Genomic DNA, 18,096 nt, shown 5'->3' on the forward strand with positions numbered 1-18,096 from the left:
TATGTGAGCTGAGACTTTATTTACTTCCCCTCTCTGAGCTTTCCTTCCTCCTGTGCAATGAAGGGCTGAAGGGGCGGAAGCGATGATGAGGATGCATTTCAACACTGCCCCAGGCAGGCCAAGGGAGCAGGAGGGGCCCAAGCAAGCCTGGCTAGACTTTAGTGGCTTGGGAGGTGAGTGGTTAGGAAGGAGGCAGAAAACCAGTGGTGGTGTAGGGCCCAGGAAAAAACCCCCTCAGGGGCTCCTAGACACAAAGACAGCCTCATTTCAGGTACCTGGTAGCAACTCCCAGCTGCGCCATCTGCAGAAAGCACACTGGAGAGACGGAGGTGAAGCCTGGGAGCCCCAGTGCAAGAGAAAAGTGAGGCCTCCTGGATGTGAGGCCAACTAAGGAGTCTGCCCTTACGACAGATGGGCGGGCAAGGGCCAGCGATTGCTCGGGCACAGCCATGAGCCATTCCTCTCGTAGCCTCAAACCCAGGGTGAGCTCAGTCTTGTCAATTCTACTCCCTAGAGATCTCTTGGCTCTTTCACCCCACTCTTCTTCCCCACTGTCGCCATTTTAATTAGGGCACAGAAATACACTCTCAACCAGCATCCCTTTCCACAGTCTCTCCACCTCTAACCTGCACATGGTCAGATTAAAACCTGACCCGTCACTCTCCCATTGAACACTCTTCAATGGCTCCCCGTCACCTGCAGCAGTTATTTCTCAAGTGAGATCCTCAAACCCTTGGTCTCCCCAATTGGTCTGCGATAGTCGAGCCTTCCCGGAGAAAATGATAAATAATTGTGTGTGTGTGTGTGTGTGTGTGTGTGTGTTTCTATTTTTTTCTTAAATTTGACACATTAACCATAATTTTAATAAATATCTCATTTCTAAATGGTTTTTTTTTTTTCATTTTAATAGTTTTTAATGAAAGCTGTACATAAGATTACTTTCTTCCCACATCTTCTCCATGGCATCTTCCTTATATTTACTCTTTTCCTTTACAGGTTGGTGAGATTTGGCTTTACGTCCAAGGGCCTCTTTGCGGTCCTTGTCCAGCTTCGGCCTAGCGATAAGCACCTTGCTGGGGCGAGTGCCCACGCGAACAGTCGTGCCGCCAGCCTTCTCCCGCTGCACTCATTCGGTGCAGAGGACGTATTTCTCCTCCAAACCTGCAGCAACTTCCCAGGTTGCTGCCCTTTGCGGTGTCCTCGCACAGTCTGAACTTCACCATCCTCTCAGATGGGCATGGACTGAACACTGTATTTCTGTCTCAGCTCTTTGGAAAGAGGGGAAGACATGATCTTCCTGAGAATGTGGGAAGGTACATCGAAATGTCTTTTACAGACTTTGTTCCAGTCAGGAGTCACAAAGGAACTGAACTTCACTTTGGCCACTGGCGCGTCAGTGATGGCCGTAGAAGGGAAGAGCTTTATTACTTCTTAATCATATCCTCAAATATTGTACATGTGCATGTAAAGACTACGTTGGCCATTTTTTCTTGTCTATCAGATGCGTACGTTGTCTATTAAATTTGCATTTTCATTATTACCAGTGTGGAGCATGGCTCCAATTTACAAAAATGGATCGACAGCTCAAAAGGGTTAATTGAAAATAAAAATAGTGGTAAAAGTAATAACCAACACGTGGAATGCATCCTGGATGTAAACGAGGAACTGGACTTTGGAGAAAACATGGACTACGACTATATACCGGGAAAACTGAATCTTCGGGTGTAACCATGTGGAGTGTGTAACTGAAAAGAAGACTATGAACAGGAGGTAGGATGAGAAATACCTGAAATCAATATCTGAAATCAGATCTTATTGGACTGGTTATCCACTTGCAGCTCTTGCAACCATTCCCCAGTGCAGAGTTTACAAAATTTCATCAAATCATGGCTAATATCATCGATAACAATACGTGGCCTCTCCGGAAATCAATCTAGTGCTTTTAAGACCAAGTGCAAAATAGTATCAGTACGAAACAGTTTAAATTTATCAACAGAGATGGAGAAGAAGCTACGTGACGTTGAGGTTATTAGTTCTTAAGAATGAACTGTGCTGTAAATGACATGACTGACCAGTATTTGAGTCTTTCCCAAACCTGAGGATTTTCTTCACTTATTAGAAAAAGGAGCAGATGACATTCTTCCTGGGCATATCTTTAAAAGCACAGCCAAATGCTGCAGCAGAACAAATGGGGATTGGGAATCCAATTATTGCTCCTTCAGTTTCTGAGAAATGTGCTCATCCGCCAAGTGGACAAAATGCTGAATGAAGTCTTCGGAGGAAAAGCTCTCCACAACTTATTATCCATATTTGAATCAAAAATATCAAGAATTTTATAATATCAAAATATCAAGAATATCAAGAAACTGTAGACAGAGACACTGATTAGTGTTCAATAACTACCAAACACCTGCTGTGTCTCGATGACCTATGAGTTTTGGATTTTTCTAGTTAAAGGGTGGGGGGGGTGGCGGGAAGGAGGGAATTAAAATGGACCAGATATGGAACCTCCCCTACAGTTTATGTTATACATCATCAAGCCAAATATAAGGAAACCTTGGTGAAAGATACAGCCTTTGATGATGACTGATGGGATTCATTTAAACATTTCTGTTGACTTTTTTTTAAAGTTAAAATCGATGGTCTGTATTTGTGCAAAATAGCCATTATGCAGTTGGCAGATGGTGAAAGACTGAGGAGACCTGACGTACAGGTAAAGCCCAGACACCTCGGCACAGTGCTGGGGACCCATTATGCTGACTCCTGCCCTGCTCCCCAGCCTTAATTCTCAGCCCCAGCCTAAGCCCCACCTGTAAGAAACCACGTACGGTGCCCTCAGGTACCACACCTGCTTGTCCATCCTTGGCTTAACCCTTCCCTGTGCCTTCCCGCTCTTCCCCACCTGAAGAACACTCACCCTTAAGCTCAGTCAAAGCCGCCTCTGTACGGTCTCTGCCCTCAATGGAGTTACTCCTTCCTTCCCTCAGAGGTCACTAGCATTTATGTAAACACTTAAATTCCTGCTAGATTCTGCATTCCAGCAGGGCACAGACCACATTCTCTATATTCACCTTTGTCCAAATGCTCATCTCATGTTAAATACTTGATGAATTAAATCAGACTTTCTTAGATTTAAGGAAAAATATCAAATCAGTACCACTGTGATGAAATAAACCACACCAGTATTACGGAATGCCAAGAGGATAGATTGATTTCCGATTCTGATAAGGACAGTAGATTCTAAGGAGAATGAGGAAACCAAGGTGTGTGTTTTCTCCTCTGGGATCTGTCCTCTGAGTGTGTGTATAAGACCCTACTGCCAGCTCCAACTTTGAGGAAGGTTAAGAATCGGTAAGCCATAAAGTAGAGGCTGTTATTTATAACTATTTTCTGCACAATTTTTCCACTGCTAGAAAAATCAATCTGCTAAGAAACTGTTCTGTCACAGAGAGGCCACTGGTGAGCTCCCCGACCCTTCAGCATCAGTCTTCTGATAAAATGAATGACTCCTGTCTCTCCCTCAAGTTCTCGCTGCTTTAAGCCACTGAAATGGAACCAGCTCTCTCCTAAATCCCGCCAGCCACCCAGGGAATCACTGAAAGAAAAGCATCTTCAGACTGAACGCATTTTTATATTAGATGAAATTTTTCAAATAAAAATGTAAAGCAACATTGATTCTATCTCCGTGGCATTACCAAGGACAGCATTATGCCACTTGTGTTTTGGGGGGACTGAGGACAGGAGACAAAATTGAGCTGGTGGTTCCCCCTCCCACATTCTTTACAGCAGGCCACCTAAGCAACTCTGTTTCTGGTACGCAAATATGGCTGCTAGCCCTGTTTTCCTTGCCAGGTCCAAAGGTACTTTGGAACATAGCTCGTATTATTTTAAAAAACAAACAAAGAAAAAAGGTCTGAGGTGATTGTAATAATCTAATCAGAGGGCAGAGAGAATATCGACCATAGCCAGCACTCAGACCAACATGTTTCCAAACAGTGAATATTTTTTTAAATATTAGGCTTTTGCCCTGGAAATTTGGAAATTCAAAAGGAATACATGTATTGAAAGAAGACTTTATGTAATGTTTTAAGCTTTAAAGTTCTTAAAATTCATTATTAAGGTTTCCCCAGTTTTAGAAGGCAAGGTTCCTATAACAATAAACTAAAACAATAAACACATGTAATTCTTGATGGGGACAGACAGGGACAGATTTTTGCATTAGCTTGAGCAGTGGTGAACAGAAAAAGATTGTTCTCTGCAAATGGTGTGATTTCGGGAGGAACACAACGGATCCTTCACCTCAGCGTAAATTAGTCAGCCTGTGATCGCCATTACAGCAGCATCAATACAAACGAGTGACAGGCAAAGAGTGAACGAATTTAGATTTCCTTGGCTGCCTCCTTTATCAGCCCCGCAATGTGCTTGCTGCACCCAGTTATTCAGCTCACTCTGTACAGACATTGGTATCTAACCTCAGATCAGAACCCAGGGTTAACCCTCTGTTCTCACTGTACAGGATCTAGGCTTTTCTTATGTCAAGGTGCTTTGCATCCAGTAACACAGGGGACAAAGTATAAACACTGTCCATAAAAATGTTTTAAACTGTTTGAAAAATGATTTGACCTAAGTAAGAAATTAATTTACACTGTGACCCACTATACACGTTGGCAAGTTTGCATGTATACACTAGTGAACAAGTTACATAAAACAATATTTCCCCTATGTATTGTAATTCTGATCGTTTTTCTTCTACTCTATTTCACTTTTTTAATGCTCACTAAATTGATTTCACAGTCCATTATTGGGTCCTGACCTACAGTTTAAAACAGTGATGTACAACACATTTTGAGACATGTAGCTATATTTCCTAAGTTAATCAATCTGGAATTGTAAAATTCTAAGAAACAAATGTAAATTTCAGTAGAAATACCAAAAAAGAAGATTTCTTTTTTCTGGCCCATATGAAACACGAAGCATTGAAATGATTCTGAAGAACTGGTGGATATCTGAGTCATAACCAGTGGGAACGCAGATAAACACAGGGCAAAGGCTGGGCAGGAGCCCAGGGAAGAGTGGAACTCACCGAGCCCAGCCGACCTGCACAGCAGTAACGAGGCTGTTACGTCGACAGTGCGATGCCGTCTCATTTTCCTTTGGCTGAAAGAAATGATTAAAAGACTCTCGGGCTTGGGAAGAACCTCAGATGTCAGATTCTATGTTCTCCTACCAGATGACAAAAGTAAATCAGCATTTCCTTTGATAATCTGACATCGACTTTGTTCCGACCCAAAAGTTAACTTCACAGTTAGAAGTAGGGTAAAAAAAAAGGTTCACTAAAACATTCGACTTTCTGTCTCTCTTTTTTAAATAATTATTAGATTTTTATTAGTCGAGGGAGAGCAAATGAAAGAAATAAGGAACAAAAAATACATCTTAATCCTTAAGTACATCATACATTTATAATTTAAGCATATTTTAAAAGACCAATAGCCATCAGTTCAGAAAATATACCAACTTATGTCATAGGCCAACTTGTCAACTAAATTAATCTCCACTGTCCTTTGGCTCGGGAGACTGTCTTCTACATCTGACCTTGGTCTCTGTGATGGCATCAGAAACGATGCTGTTCAGTAGTTTCAAGTAAACACGGCTCTGGGGGCAGGTGCTTTTTTCCAAGAAAACTTCCACCCGGCTCTGCAGCTCTGCAGCTCTGCAGCTCTGCAGCTCTGCCACCGTCCTCTTCCAGCGCCATCCGTGCCACCAACAGCCAACAGAGGAGAGGCCAAGGCTCGTGACGGCTGGTGCTGCACAGTCCGTGACAGGACTATACTCCACTCTAGTTAGCAATGGGTTCTGCAGCCTCTCGCCTGGCAGAGAGCTTGTCACCGGCACTTACGGGGTCCTCTGGGACTTCCAATGACTCTCACAGTCTGTAAGTTCAGAAAGTGCTTTCCAGCAGGCAGTGGCACCCACACCCAGTGGGACACACCTCCTGGGTCCTAAACCACTCCATCATGTGGCTGGTGTGTCCCCCATGCCCACAGGTCAGGCAAAAGTTGGATGATCCTCGAACGGCGACGTGGCAGATGGCACACTGGAACGTGAAGCCTTTGCAGATGGTGCACTGCGTGCCACGGACCTCGCTCCGGCAGTGGCTGCAGTACACGCCAAACTCTGGAAGCAGGTGGAAACAGCCAAAACAAGAGACATGAGTTTAGTTCTGCAAAAGCAAACCGGGCACTGTGAGCTAGGAAAGGTGTATTCACCTTAGGACTCTGCAGGAGCCTATTATATTAGACCAATGGTTTTCAATTTTCTGTTTTAAGTAGCAGAACCCCTTCTGCAATCTTAGTAAGTGTTATAAGCAGTGGCCTGGCACACGGCAGGCGACTAACAAGCCGTGCTGAAAAAACTGACGGACTCAAACACTCAGGCAAGAGCTGACTGGTCTTACCATCTCTTCCCTGACCAAGTCAGGGCACCACGGTGCCGCGGAGATGCAGTCAAGACCGTTCTGCTACGACCGGTCCCTAGCCTCCTGAGGGCTAATCCCACCGACCACTCATCTCAGTCTGCCTCCATCACCACCATGAGCCCAGGCAACCCACGTTCACTGTCCGTGTCCCCCCGCTCACCCCTGCTGCTCCGGGGAGCCTTTCCCGTCCCTGCTTAGCCTTCCTCTGTGCCACCTGGAACACAAGCTTCCTATGTGCTCTACGTACTTTTCTCAGAAGGGGCAGGGGCAGGAGGGGAGGGCACAGGCCCCATTATGCCTCCAGACTGTCACCTTTCCTCTTGAAGCTAATGCCATCTGGTTTCACCAGCCTCCCTCCCTCTCAGGCCTCTGCCCTCTCATCTCTAATCTAATCAGCCCCCTTCCGGCCGCAATTTCTCCTTTGGTCAGCCTGAATTACATGACCTAGCTTTATAATTACTTTTTGGCAAACATCCTCAACATCTTTGCCCGTCTCTCCCTCCACGGTACCACCTGGCAAAACCTCAAACTGCATGAGCCCTATCACCTGCCCACACCTCCATGTCTGCCCCGGAGTGATCCCGAGGGAAGGCAGACCGTCACAATGTGCCTCTCACTAAACACAAGACCACGGACGGACTCCCAGCCCTACGCAGTGGTCTGCTGCTGCTTCTCTTCCATTCTCCAGATGGCTACTTCATACCCACTGCATTCCAAAGACGCCCCCCTCACACCTTTGCTCCCCCCTCTCTGACACCCGATGGCCTCTTCTCTCACCTCCCTGAGAAAATGAAGCCTTCCAATAGGGCCCCTTCATCCCTCTGCCACCAAACTCTCAAGTCTCCCTGGGTCTGTTCTTTTTGTCCATCTCTCACAATAGAGAAAAGGTCCTTTCTTCTGTCACAGCCAGTTTCTCTGTTTTGTGACAATTAGTTGTCATAAAAACGTACTACTAAATACTTTTTAAATACATGGTAACTACAGAGAAAATTTTATGGTAGTCCTAGTTAAGGTAAATCGTAATTTTGATTTAAAAATAGCTATGTCTTCACGCTCTCAGAACAACTTTTTATGTTACATAAGACTTCAGTTTATGTTCTCGTAAAAAGCCTAATTAGTTTAAATTTCTTAAATTTCCTTTACTGGTTTTATTGGTTTGACAGGAGTCAACACTTAAAATTATGAGACTGTAAAAATTATGTGTACAAGTTAATGGAATTATAATAACATGTCTTTTAAAAAGGGTTGTTCTTTGGCACTTGAGATAACGGTAAACATAAACTTGATTATTCTCCATCTCTGGGTGAAATTATTAAAATGTCGTCTCTGAAAAATTCAACGTATCATTAGTAATTATGTTTCTCTACAGTGCGTCAGCTTAAACATAATTTCTAACATCCTTATTAACTTTAATATCTTGAACTAATATTTCATTTAGTTAACTAATGAAAATCTTTGGGGATGTGTACAACTTTTAAGTGAATATAAATTCACAAAGATAGAAAATACAGAAACACTAAGTCACTGAGCATAATTTTAATATTTCTTTCTTGCCTCTTAGTGTTACACATAATGGACTGGCCATGAGTTAACAGTTGAGAAGGAAGTACGGACACCTTTGGGCCATGCTGGTATACACGTTAGCTTCGGCACTTTAGGTGATACAAAGGGACACAGTGTGTTCAGAATCACAAAGGTGTCTTTTACGGGAACACTGACAAACAGGAATCTCAAGGAAAGAGGCATACAACCACAGGTACGGGCCCTGCTGGGGAAACCTGGTAGCGGTGGAATGGATCATTTTTGGTTCCTAATAGACAATAAGGCAGTAAAAAGACTGGCACACAGCAGAAAGATCAAATTATGATTCCTGAGGCTTCACGAAACCTCCAGGAGGAAGTTAACTCCAAAGGCTTAGTGTCATAGGTCTCCAGTTTGTTAACCATACAGAAGAGTATTAATAAACATCATCTATTACACAAATGTAAATAAAACCAGCCACATAAATGACAATAAATCAATCTGCTAAAGCAGAAAAATGCTGTATAAAATTTAGGTGAGCAGATATGCACCTCTGGGGCAGGAACTGGGTCCAGGACTGACAAAGCAAAGTAATAACCTTGCTCAGCCACCATTACAACCAAGAGCCACATACCACAATGGAAAAAACAGAATCGAAAATCAGAGATTTTTTTCAAAAGAATACAATGCCTAGCATTATCTCCTCAAAATAAATGAAGCGAGATTTTTCTTTTTAAAGAATACTATGCCTAGCATTTTCTCCTCAAAATAAATGAAGCTGTAAGTCCTTTCTATAAACATCTAATCTCCTAAATGAAAATAACTTTACCCCTCAAACTTGCTGCTGATACAGGATGACCCTTGCAGATGTGACAAGCGCCAGAGGAAATTGCTCATTTTCCACCCTGAGGAGACCAACGGTAGCCTTGGTAACCTTACTGTATTTTTTTTCAATACCCGCTGTTTCCTGTATTTGAGCAATCTGACTCTTCCAAAGAGTAAAAACTTTAAGGATGAAAATATTTTTCTTAATGTTTTTGTCTGTGGATCTATCTTTCATAATCTCCCCCCTTCTAAATCTTGTAATAATGTTTGTAATGGTATTAGGACATATTATTCATTTTTGAATATCACTTAAGTCTTCATAGCTAATGTTTCATCTCTCTTATTGGATTATAGACTTCTTGATCCACCCACCCAAACTGCACAGTACAGCCCACAGAACCCAGCATGATTCTTTATAATAGTAAGATGTCAATAAGAGCTTAGCTGATTAGTGTATTAATACATCAGTTACATGTCTCTGTGATTCACATATTTTCCTGAAAACTAATTTTGAAAGACAAAATTGCTTCAGCCCATCGTTAATCTTCCCTGATATGCTTTCATACATTTAGATGCTCTGAAAAATATATTGCCCATATACATATAGCCTTTGGTGTTTTGGCATTTCTTCTAGCGCACACACTAAAATAATCCGTTATAATAATCCTTTTATTCAACATCTAAATCTATGTATTACTCTGGCCTACTTGTTTCTTTAAGTGAAAGTATATACACATGCATAACTTAAAGAGTCAAATACTCTCTACTATGTCTTATTACCAAAACAGAATTCCCTTCCATCCCCACGTCCATCACTCCCTAGCAAAATCCTTCCAGCCCTTTTAACTGTTTCTTCTGTTTTTACCTTCTATCTTAATTTTCATATTTTAGCATTACCTACTGACTTTCTGCAGTGGAAGTTCTCGTTCACTCCCAGTCTCCCCAACTGCACACATATACCACCTCTCCCTCATCTTCCCTAGACAGTTCTATTATCATTTGGTCGGATCAGTCTTCTGTTTTTATATTATTTATCAAGCCTTGTATCAAGATAACTTTTCTTTTCTTGCACATTTTGCTTTTCCTACAGTTGGTAACTATCTTGTTTTGTTCATTTGCTTAGTTTGCTATGTACTTACCAATAATTCATCTCTAAATGCTCCCTTAAATATCTGAGTCTACAATAAATACACTGGACACCAAAATACACTACCTATTTTTTCAATGTCTTCTTCTTGGAGACAACACTCCTGAAGCTCCAACCCGGACTAACCTACCTCTACCCAGTTGCTCAAGCTGGAACCTAGGAATTATCTAAGCTTTGTGTCTTCCTCAACCCCACATCCATGTTGAATCTACCTCTACTATCTATCTTTAATCTATTCCTCTCTCCCCACCACCGCTGATTTGACCCCTAGACTAGGCTGTTGCTCTCTCTTGACCACTCTAAGTCCTCAAACGGTCTTCCTACCTCTACTGTGCTCCTCTAATCCTTTCTTCACATAAGAGCTAACACAAACCTCTTAAAATGGAAACCAGAGCAGTCACTTACTTCTTAATGCCCTTTGAAGCTTACCACTGGACTTAGAATACAATCCAAATTCTTTATTTACAAGTCCCTAATTATCCTACAATCTAATTTTATACCACTCTTCTCACTCACTGCGTTCTAGCCACTCTGGGCTTCCTTGTTTAAAATAACAAGTTTCTTCTCCCACAGGCCTGCTCCCACTGCATGGAAGCGCTTCCTGCTGCCCTCGGCACGGATGGCCCCTTGTCTCAGACCTTGGCTCCACAGGGAGGCCTTTCCCAATACACCTCAATACATCTTCTAAAATTTTTCTCCCTGCTCTCCCTGCCCCCAAATCTTTTCCGTTTGCTCTTAAATACTCATCATAATTTTTAATTATTTAATTTTTCTCCTCCACTAAACTCTAAGTTCCACGAAGGGAAGGAATGTCGTAACACTGACGAAGAGGAGTTTGATAGATATTAGTTGAATAAATAAATAAATAGCCCTACTTCCAATCAATACCTGAGGATTTCATATAAAACTACTTCTGTTGCAATAAAAATTTAATCTTCTCATAAAATGCAAGGTTTTTCACAAAGTTTAAAATAGACTGAAATGCTTCAGAAATTTCTGCTTATAAAAGAGAAACTAAAATTTCATTCCAAGTCTTATGTTACGGACAAATTGAATTATAGAAGCTTTCAGATAATGACAGGAAAAGAAAAACATGCAGACTCACCGATCCCTTTGTGAGGGTCAGGGGGACAGGAAACGAACTTCAGCACTTCCGCTCGCTTCTCTCTCAGCCCCCAGCGGTAGAGGATTTCTCCATAGCATTTCTTAAAGTCATCAAATTGTTGGGCATGGGCAGGGTCCAGGAGCCTGGATAGAATTCAAAAGATCTCCTGTCAGCTCCTTTAAGAAAAAACAAGCTAAACACTGAATGGCACTTGTTATACTTTTCTTAATGCAAGAGTCCTAATTTTGGAGAATCTAAGCACTATGAAATTGTGGGAAGGTCGTTACCTTTTATTTTTATCATGCTGGTCACGTTCTCGCTCCCGAGGGTCACTGTAGGTCAGACTTCCAAAGCGGATTTCTTCCGGTGAAGACTCTCCCCAAGGTGAAGATATGTGTTCTATTTCTCTCCCCGCTGAAGAAAATCGAATGGGAAGGGAAGAAGGAAATCAGAGAAGACATGGAAAATCTCTGAAAACTCTCATAAAGCAGTGTGTGCCCAATTTATTCCCTAAAATAAAAATAAGCCAAGTTGAAAATCTTGAAAAATATAACTAAATAGAAGTCTTCTCTAGCTTTACCTTTTTGTCTAGGTATTTATTATTACAGTAACCTGATAATTAAGTATACGCATAATGATTAAGCAAATTATGGTATAGTGATATAGTAGAATATTAGGCAGTCATTATTTATAAAGACTTTTTAAATGACATTAGAAAATGCTCATAAAATTAAAAACCGAACACAAAATCACATACACAGAAAGACCCCTCAGACTCCACATACGCAAAGATTGAAAGAAAATGTTCTGAAATGATAACATGTTATTTGTAGGCAGGACGATCGGTGATGACTATTTTCTTCTCTGAGACTGTGTTCTGTTCTTTTCTTCACTATGCATGTATTACTTTTACAATCAAGAAAATACGATCTTTTTTGAAAAAAAGAAATTTTAAAAATCCAGAAAACACAAATGCATCTACTCAGTAAACAGACCTTTATGGCCACCTGGAATCAGGTTTCGCCTTACTTCTCTACAGTGGAAGAGGTACACGGGAAGAGACAGATAACAGGAAGTGACGGATGACTATGGAAGGGGTGTATGATGGAGAAAGGACGGGGTTAAGTTTCTGGGGTGAACACTGGGAAGTCTCACTGTCAGTTTCTCAAGGTTATGGGATGAAAAGCAACCCAGAAAGGCACAAAGACCTTCTAGAAATTGGCCTGTTCAAACGTGAAACTCCAGGCCTTTCTGACCACAGTATCGCCATCGTACTAAATTTTTTAAAAAATGAGAAACAAGGAAAAATGTAGAGAATATTCATCGACAAAAGATTACAGATTATTAACAATTTGCACACAGCTTTTAGAGAACTAAGCAGACAGCGTGGACTGTGTCAGTTCCGTACCAACCTATGTTCCAGCCACCGGTATTGAGCCCTGGATCCGACATGCTGGAGCAGGAACCGGAGGAGGTAAAGCTGGGCTGCAGAACAAACAGGAGCAGCATCAGAGATCGTTCCCCATGACGTTTACCCTTAGGAAAAGTCAGACACAAACCAGAAAACCACGAGCTTACGTATCGACTATGGGACACTACAAGATTTGATGAGCGACTGGGAAAGGGCCCGAAAGGGTTTGGTATTCCCTGAGGCCGAGACTGGGCTTCGAACACGCTGCAGAGCATCGCCAGCGTCTGGACATCGCGGAGTCGGCAGTAATGAGCCAACCTAGAGAGAGTTGAGAGGAGAGAGAACAAGTCAAGAGACGGGATGGGAGGAGGATACGAGCACAATCGTGGTGGGCTGCTGCCATAGGGACAGAAAGAGAGGATGCTTAAGTCTTCCCCAAAAACCCCATCGGGAACCAGGGCTTACTACAGATGCAGATCTACTTTGGGTTTGGCTACATTTGCTTTGGAATAAAATATAAGTATTACAAATGACTTAGAAAACCAATCTGAAAGTTTCTGGTTGGCATCCAGGCATGGGTCCAGACCCGAACGTAGCTTCTCAAGAACTAAGTACACTAAACTAACACCTGAGTGAGGCCATAAATGCTCTCTCCCAACTCTACTGCCTTCTGGGAGGTTCCTATAAACTTCATTCATATAACCTAAAGCTATGTGAAGGTCCTCGGAGAACACTGCACCACCACAGTACAGCGAGCAGACAGACTCGGGAGGTGGAATTAGGAAGACGAGCTATTAAATTATAACAATAAGAAACAGTTTTACCTTTTAGGTACTCGCACCCCCTTTCCACCTTTCAGGACCACCCACCAGAATGTGAGGTGCTTGGCCTCTGTGATGGAATTCTGATACCTTCCTACCGAGCACTGTCTTTAATACTTTTTAAGGTGCTTGTACACTCACTATCTCATTTGAGCCTCACATGAAGTGGGCAGAACAAGCACTGTCATCCCTGCGTTACCACGAGGCAACCGAAGCGAGAGCACGTGTGAACCAGGTCTGGCCTCAGTCAGTAAGTAAAGCCAACCTCCTCCTGAAGCAAGCGGAGCTTCCTTCTCTGTCAGGACTTGGGCCATATTTCAGTGCAATATGAATTCAATATTTTCCTAAATTGCTTAATACGGTGAAAGCATCACGGCTTTTGGAAAACATGAAAGCCAATACGTAATTCTCTAATCTGCTCTCGGGGCGAAAGTCTATGGGATCCAAGACATTTACCATCTCAAGAGCGCAAACTCTTGCGATCAGACTTACGGGCTAATGAATGCATAAATCTCTACGGGACATGTGAGTCTCAAATCCTTGTTCCAGATGCCACATACTCTACAGTTCCTTCTGCTACGAGAAGTTAGTTACGCACAGAAACTGCTGTGCCACAGAAAGGAAAGACCTCACTTCCACCTCTCATTTTCCTCACGTTTATGTCTCAAAACCTACAGGGATTCCAGCAGCTGTCGCCCGAATGGATGTCGAGCCCAGGGAGTTTCCAAATCTGGGTCAGACTTTGGACCAAGGCAAAGATCTGTAGCTACCGTAGCCAGCGACCAAACCTGGACAAATCAAAAAGAAACACCCAAACTGAGATCGGTGAGGACAGGGACGGGAAGTATGAAAGAACCCCACCTCTCTTTACCTACACCCCGCCCTTACTACTCTCACAGCCAGAAAATACAGAATTTCAGGGCCCACTCCAGACCTACTGAATCAGAACTGGAATTTTAACAAGATTCTCAGAGGACTATAACATTTGAGAAACACTAGCCTTAAAAACTTTCATTAAGCAAACTTCGGAGAAATGACACCATGCAATAACTTTAACATGTTGTCTATTTAGCTGCTAATTCATGTCTCTTTTTCTGCTGCTTCATTAGTGAACTGACAGGGAGAGAAAAAAGTATCCTGCTTCACATTTAAGATCTGTCCTTCTTTAGCCAAATAATGAAAAACTGTGTTGTTTTCCTTAAAAGAGTTTCATTATACTCTCCAAAGCTACAGAAAAAAACAGGCCAAGACAAAATAGACTTGGCTTTCTTTTCTGATGACATCAAATCTGAGGAATATCTCCAAACTTGGAATCTCATGGTGCTTAGAGTCATCAAACAGAAATGAATGTCAATTAAGTATCTATCAAACCCAAGATTCAGCACACACAAAATACATCATGACGTCAACAGTGCCCACCCAGCTCCATACATTTAAAACTGGAGCAGTGCTTTTGGGAAATCTTTCTCAGTAGCAACACGTCATTGTATGGCCACTGATTGGAAGGCACTATACTAGACTGTGAGATACCCAAATGGAAGAAGTACAGATTTTAAATCAAGGAGTTTATAATCTAAGAAAAAAAAGAACAAGTAAATAAAAATAGTGAAAAACAGGTAGAGAAACACATCAGATATGTTTAAAAAGTCAATTAAATTATGTGGCACCAACATGGTTAAACGATGCACACAAGTATTGGTTCAAATGAGAGACCCGAGGTTCTGTTCCTCTCTATCATCAATGACCCACCTGAATGGTTGCTGAAAGGGACAGAAAGGGTGTTTACCACCCCGGCTGACAACTTAGGCATGTTATTTCTTCACTCATAATACACATTTCCTAATGCCTTCAACAGAAATAGTTGACAGTTAAGTTTATTTCTGCAACTCTTCACATAATTATAGGCACATCATCTTCGACATGTGCATAAAGAATTTTTAAAAATTAAGCATTTGCATCGACGTCATTACTGGCCCACTAAAGAGTACCATACCACTAAAGAGTACCATACCACGAATGATGATGATTGTAAGAAGAACAGCAGTAATTGCATCATATATTGGGTACTTACCATCTATCGGATATAGGTATGGGAATTTTATATTTTTACCTTAGTTCTCATAAGGACCTTAGAAGTATTGTTCCTATTTTATAATGGAGGAAATTGAGGTTCAGAAAGAGGAGGTGGCTGCCTAGGACCACACAACAAAAAAGTGACAGAGCTTAGATTTAAACTCGGGCCTGTCTGAACCCAGGAAAGGGTACTTCCACTTCACTTGGACTAGCCTGATCTTCTGAATCAACTTAATGAAAATATAAAAAACAAAACACTTTAGGAAGTAAGTCTTCTTAAGAGAATGTTTTTGGAACACGAGCATTGGGTTTGCCTTCGTATTGTATTTATTGCATCTTCTCACCAATCCTATGAGGTAATTATTCTTATGGTTCCCATTTTACAAATACACACAGAGGCTGAGAGAGTCTCAAATAATTTGCCCAGAGTCACACCCCTAGGGAGCTGAGCTGGACCTATACATCTTGCTATAAATTCCACAATAATTCTACTACTTCTTTTTGACTTCTCGCTGTTCACAGAACTTTAAGTGCCTGGGTCCTTATAGAAACATTATATCCATGACTAAAATTCACTTAAAAGGGTTTGGGGCAAACATTTGTTTATTAGAATACAAATGGAAATCTTAGGGATTTTTTTTTACTCAGATAAAAATCAAGGGAAGGCCTTAGCTCTGGGTCATTTGGAGGGTTATGAGGGGGAAAACTGAGCAGATAGGATAGTAGTTAGTAGTGTCCATTGCTTAATCTAATCCTCACACTAAAAAATAAAAGGTACAATAGAGACAGAGAATAGATTAGTGGTTGCCTAGGGCCAGGTGGGGTAAAATGAGATTGAGAGCTAAGGAATGTGGGGTATCTTTTTAGAGTAATGAAAATGGTCTAAATTTATTTGTGGTGATGGTTGCAAAAGTCTGCAGAGCAACCTAAAAGCCACTGAATGGTACATTTTAAATGCATGAATTGCATGGTATATAAACTATATCTCAATAAAGCTGTTAAAAAAAAAAAAACCAATGTAGGGCAGCTTGCTTTAATAGACAACTGTGTTCCTGCAAAAATGAAGATTTAAATTTTTAAAGATTACATCATATTATAACTCGACATGTCTCCTTAATCTCAAGGAATGTTCTGGTAAAGCTTTTATGAAATGAAGCCTTTTTAAAAGTAAAAACCAAACAAACAAACAAACAGAATTGAGGGTACAAATGGGAAAGATGTAGATACCCAAATTTAGGTATGTAACAATCACCATGGTATAGACTAGAAAAGAAATGTAATAAAAAATACTCAGTAAGTGACTTAAGACCTTCCCAACTAGCACTAATAAGAAAAATATCCAAGGGATTTAGAAAGCTGCTCTAGCCCTACAGTTTGGCAAAGAAATGAGAATTGCGAAACAGGAGGCACACCTTGAAATGTCACTAAACCACCACTATAAAGTGAAAACAATCTGCTCAAAAAGAAAATTCCCGATCTCCAGCAAAAGGGATGGATAATACCTGAACGAGGTCCCTCCTTCCAACCAGCAAGGCAGACGTCGCATTCTTCTGACACGTCTCTTGAATATCATTTACATTCAGTCTGAAATTTACAAAGAACGTTAAAGTTTCTTTCTAGTCTAACTTCCTAAATCAATCATACCTGGTTTAACAAATAAGACTAAAAACTGCCTTTTTGGTTATCACTCAAAATGTTTTACCCATATTGGCCTAAAGCTCCCTTTCTACATGACTTGAAGAAAATGCTTAACTGCTGGCTGATGTTATGCTGTGGGTTCCAGCCTAGAGAAGGAGAAATCTCACCTCTCCGAAGTCAGGAGAGGAGGCCAGACTCAAAGACCAATTTGCCAACCTGCTTTCCTGTGGAGTCCCCAGGCACAGCGGTTGAATAAAAATGGATTCAAGTGCAACACTGTAGTTTCTAACACAGAGGAGCACACTGTGTATATCCTACAAAACAAATACTTTCTGTCACGTGTTCAAGTCCAAGAGGAGGAGGAACCACCAGCCTGCCCCTGTATGCTTGTCACTCGCCTCCCAACTCCCTTTAACCAAAGTGGCTCTGTTTTCTCTATTGTACAGATTGGGTTTAGGAGGCAGAATTCTGAGACCGTTCCTAAGAGCTCTGCCCTGCTGTTAGGTACACTGTATAAGCCCCCCGCTGATACAATGTCCCACTAGTATTCAATGAATACTAGTGGGACATCGCTCCCATGATTAGGTTATTATTATATTATTAATCAGTCGACTTTGAATTTGTCAAAAGGGAGATTATTCTGAGTGGGCCTGACCTAATCAGAGAATATCTTAGACAGTGAAGCAGCCGTGAGACACGGCTGCTGGTCTGCAAGGAGATGAAATTAACCGGTTCTATGCGTGTAAAGAACTGAATTCTGTTCATAACCTGAGTGAGCTGGGAAGAGGATGCTCAGGAGTGGATAAGCACACCACCTAGTCAACTCCATGATTTCACCCTGGTGAGACCTGGGCAAGGACCCAGCTAAGCCGCACCCAGACTCCGAACCCAGGAAAACTGTGATGATAAAAGCATGCTGGTAATTTGTCATGCTGCAACAGAAAGCTAACACACTGTACTTCCCCAAAACTGCTTTCCCCTCCCCGCTTAAAACTGTTTTTGAAGAAAAGGTTCAAATACTTTTTTAGAAAACACAACTTTGAGAATAATCAGTAGTATTGTAATAACTATGTATGGTGT

The 18,096-nt window shown here is 41.7% G+C and overlaps 1 protein-coding gene and 1 pseudogene across 5 annotated transcripts in view; both read right to left on the minus strand.

Moving 5' to 3' along the window:
• Positions 1-79: 79 nt before the first annotated feature.
• On the minus strand, positions 80-5,227 carry LOC111731491 (annotated as a pseudogene).
• Positions 5,228-5,359: 132 nt separating this feature from the next.
• The window catches only part of WDR59 (WD repeat domain 59), a 73,616-nt gene continuing 60,879 nt past the window's right edge, over positions 5,360-18,096 (minus strand). For 4 of the 5 annotated variants that reach the window (XM_023523138.1, XM_011379924.2, XM_023523140.1 and 1 more), the window contains 7 exons: positions 16,881-16,962; positions 13,981-14,093; positions 12,652-12,802; positions 12,486-12,558; positions 11,361-11,487; positions 11,074-11,216; positions 5,360-6,174 (listed from right to left, as the gene is read on the minus strand). In XM_023523138.1, the coding sequence (XP_023378906.1) occupies positions 5,939-6,174; positions 11,074-11,216; positions 11,361-11,487; positions 12,486-12,558; positions 12,652-12,802; positions 13,981-14,093; positions 16,881-16,962 (925 nt within the window). In that variant the 3' untranslated portion in view covers positions 5,360-5,938. Of the gene's footprint in view, positions 6,175-11,073; positions 11,217-11,359; positions 11,488-12,485; positions 12,559-12,651; positions 12,803-13,980; positions 14,094-16,880; positions 16,963-18,096 lie in introns of those variants that run through there. The other variant, XR_002777161.1, reaches the window with a different exon arrangement.

This window comes from Pteropus vampyrus, unplaced genomic scaffold (assembly GCF_000151845.1).
Source record: "Pteropus vampyrus isolate Shadow unplaced genomic scaffold, Pvam_2.0 Scaffold379, whole genome shotgun sequence".
Taxonomy (NCBI): Eukaryota; Metazoa; Chordata; class Mammalia; order Chiroptera; family Pteropodidae; genus Pteropus; species Pteropus vampyrus.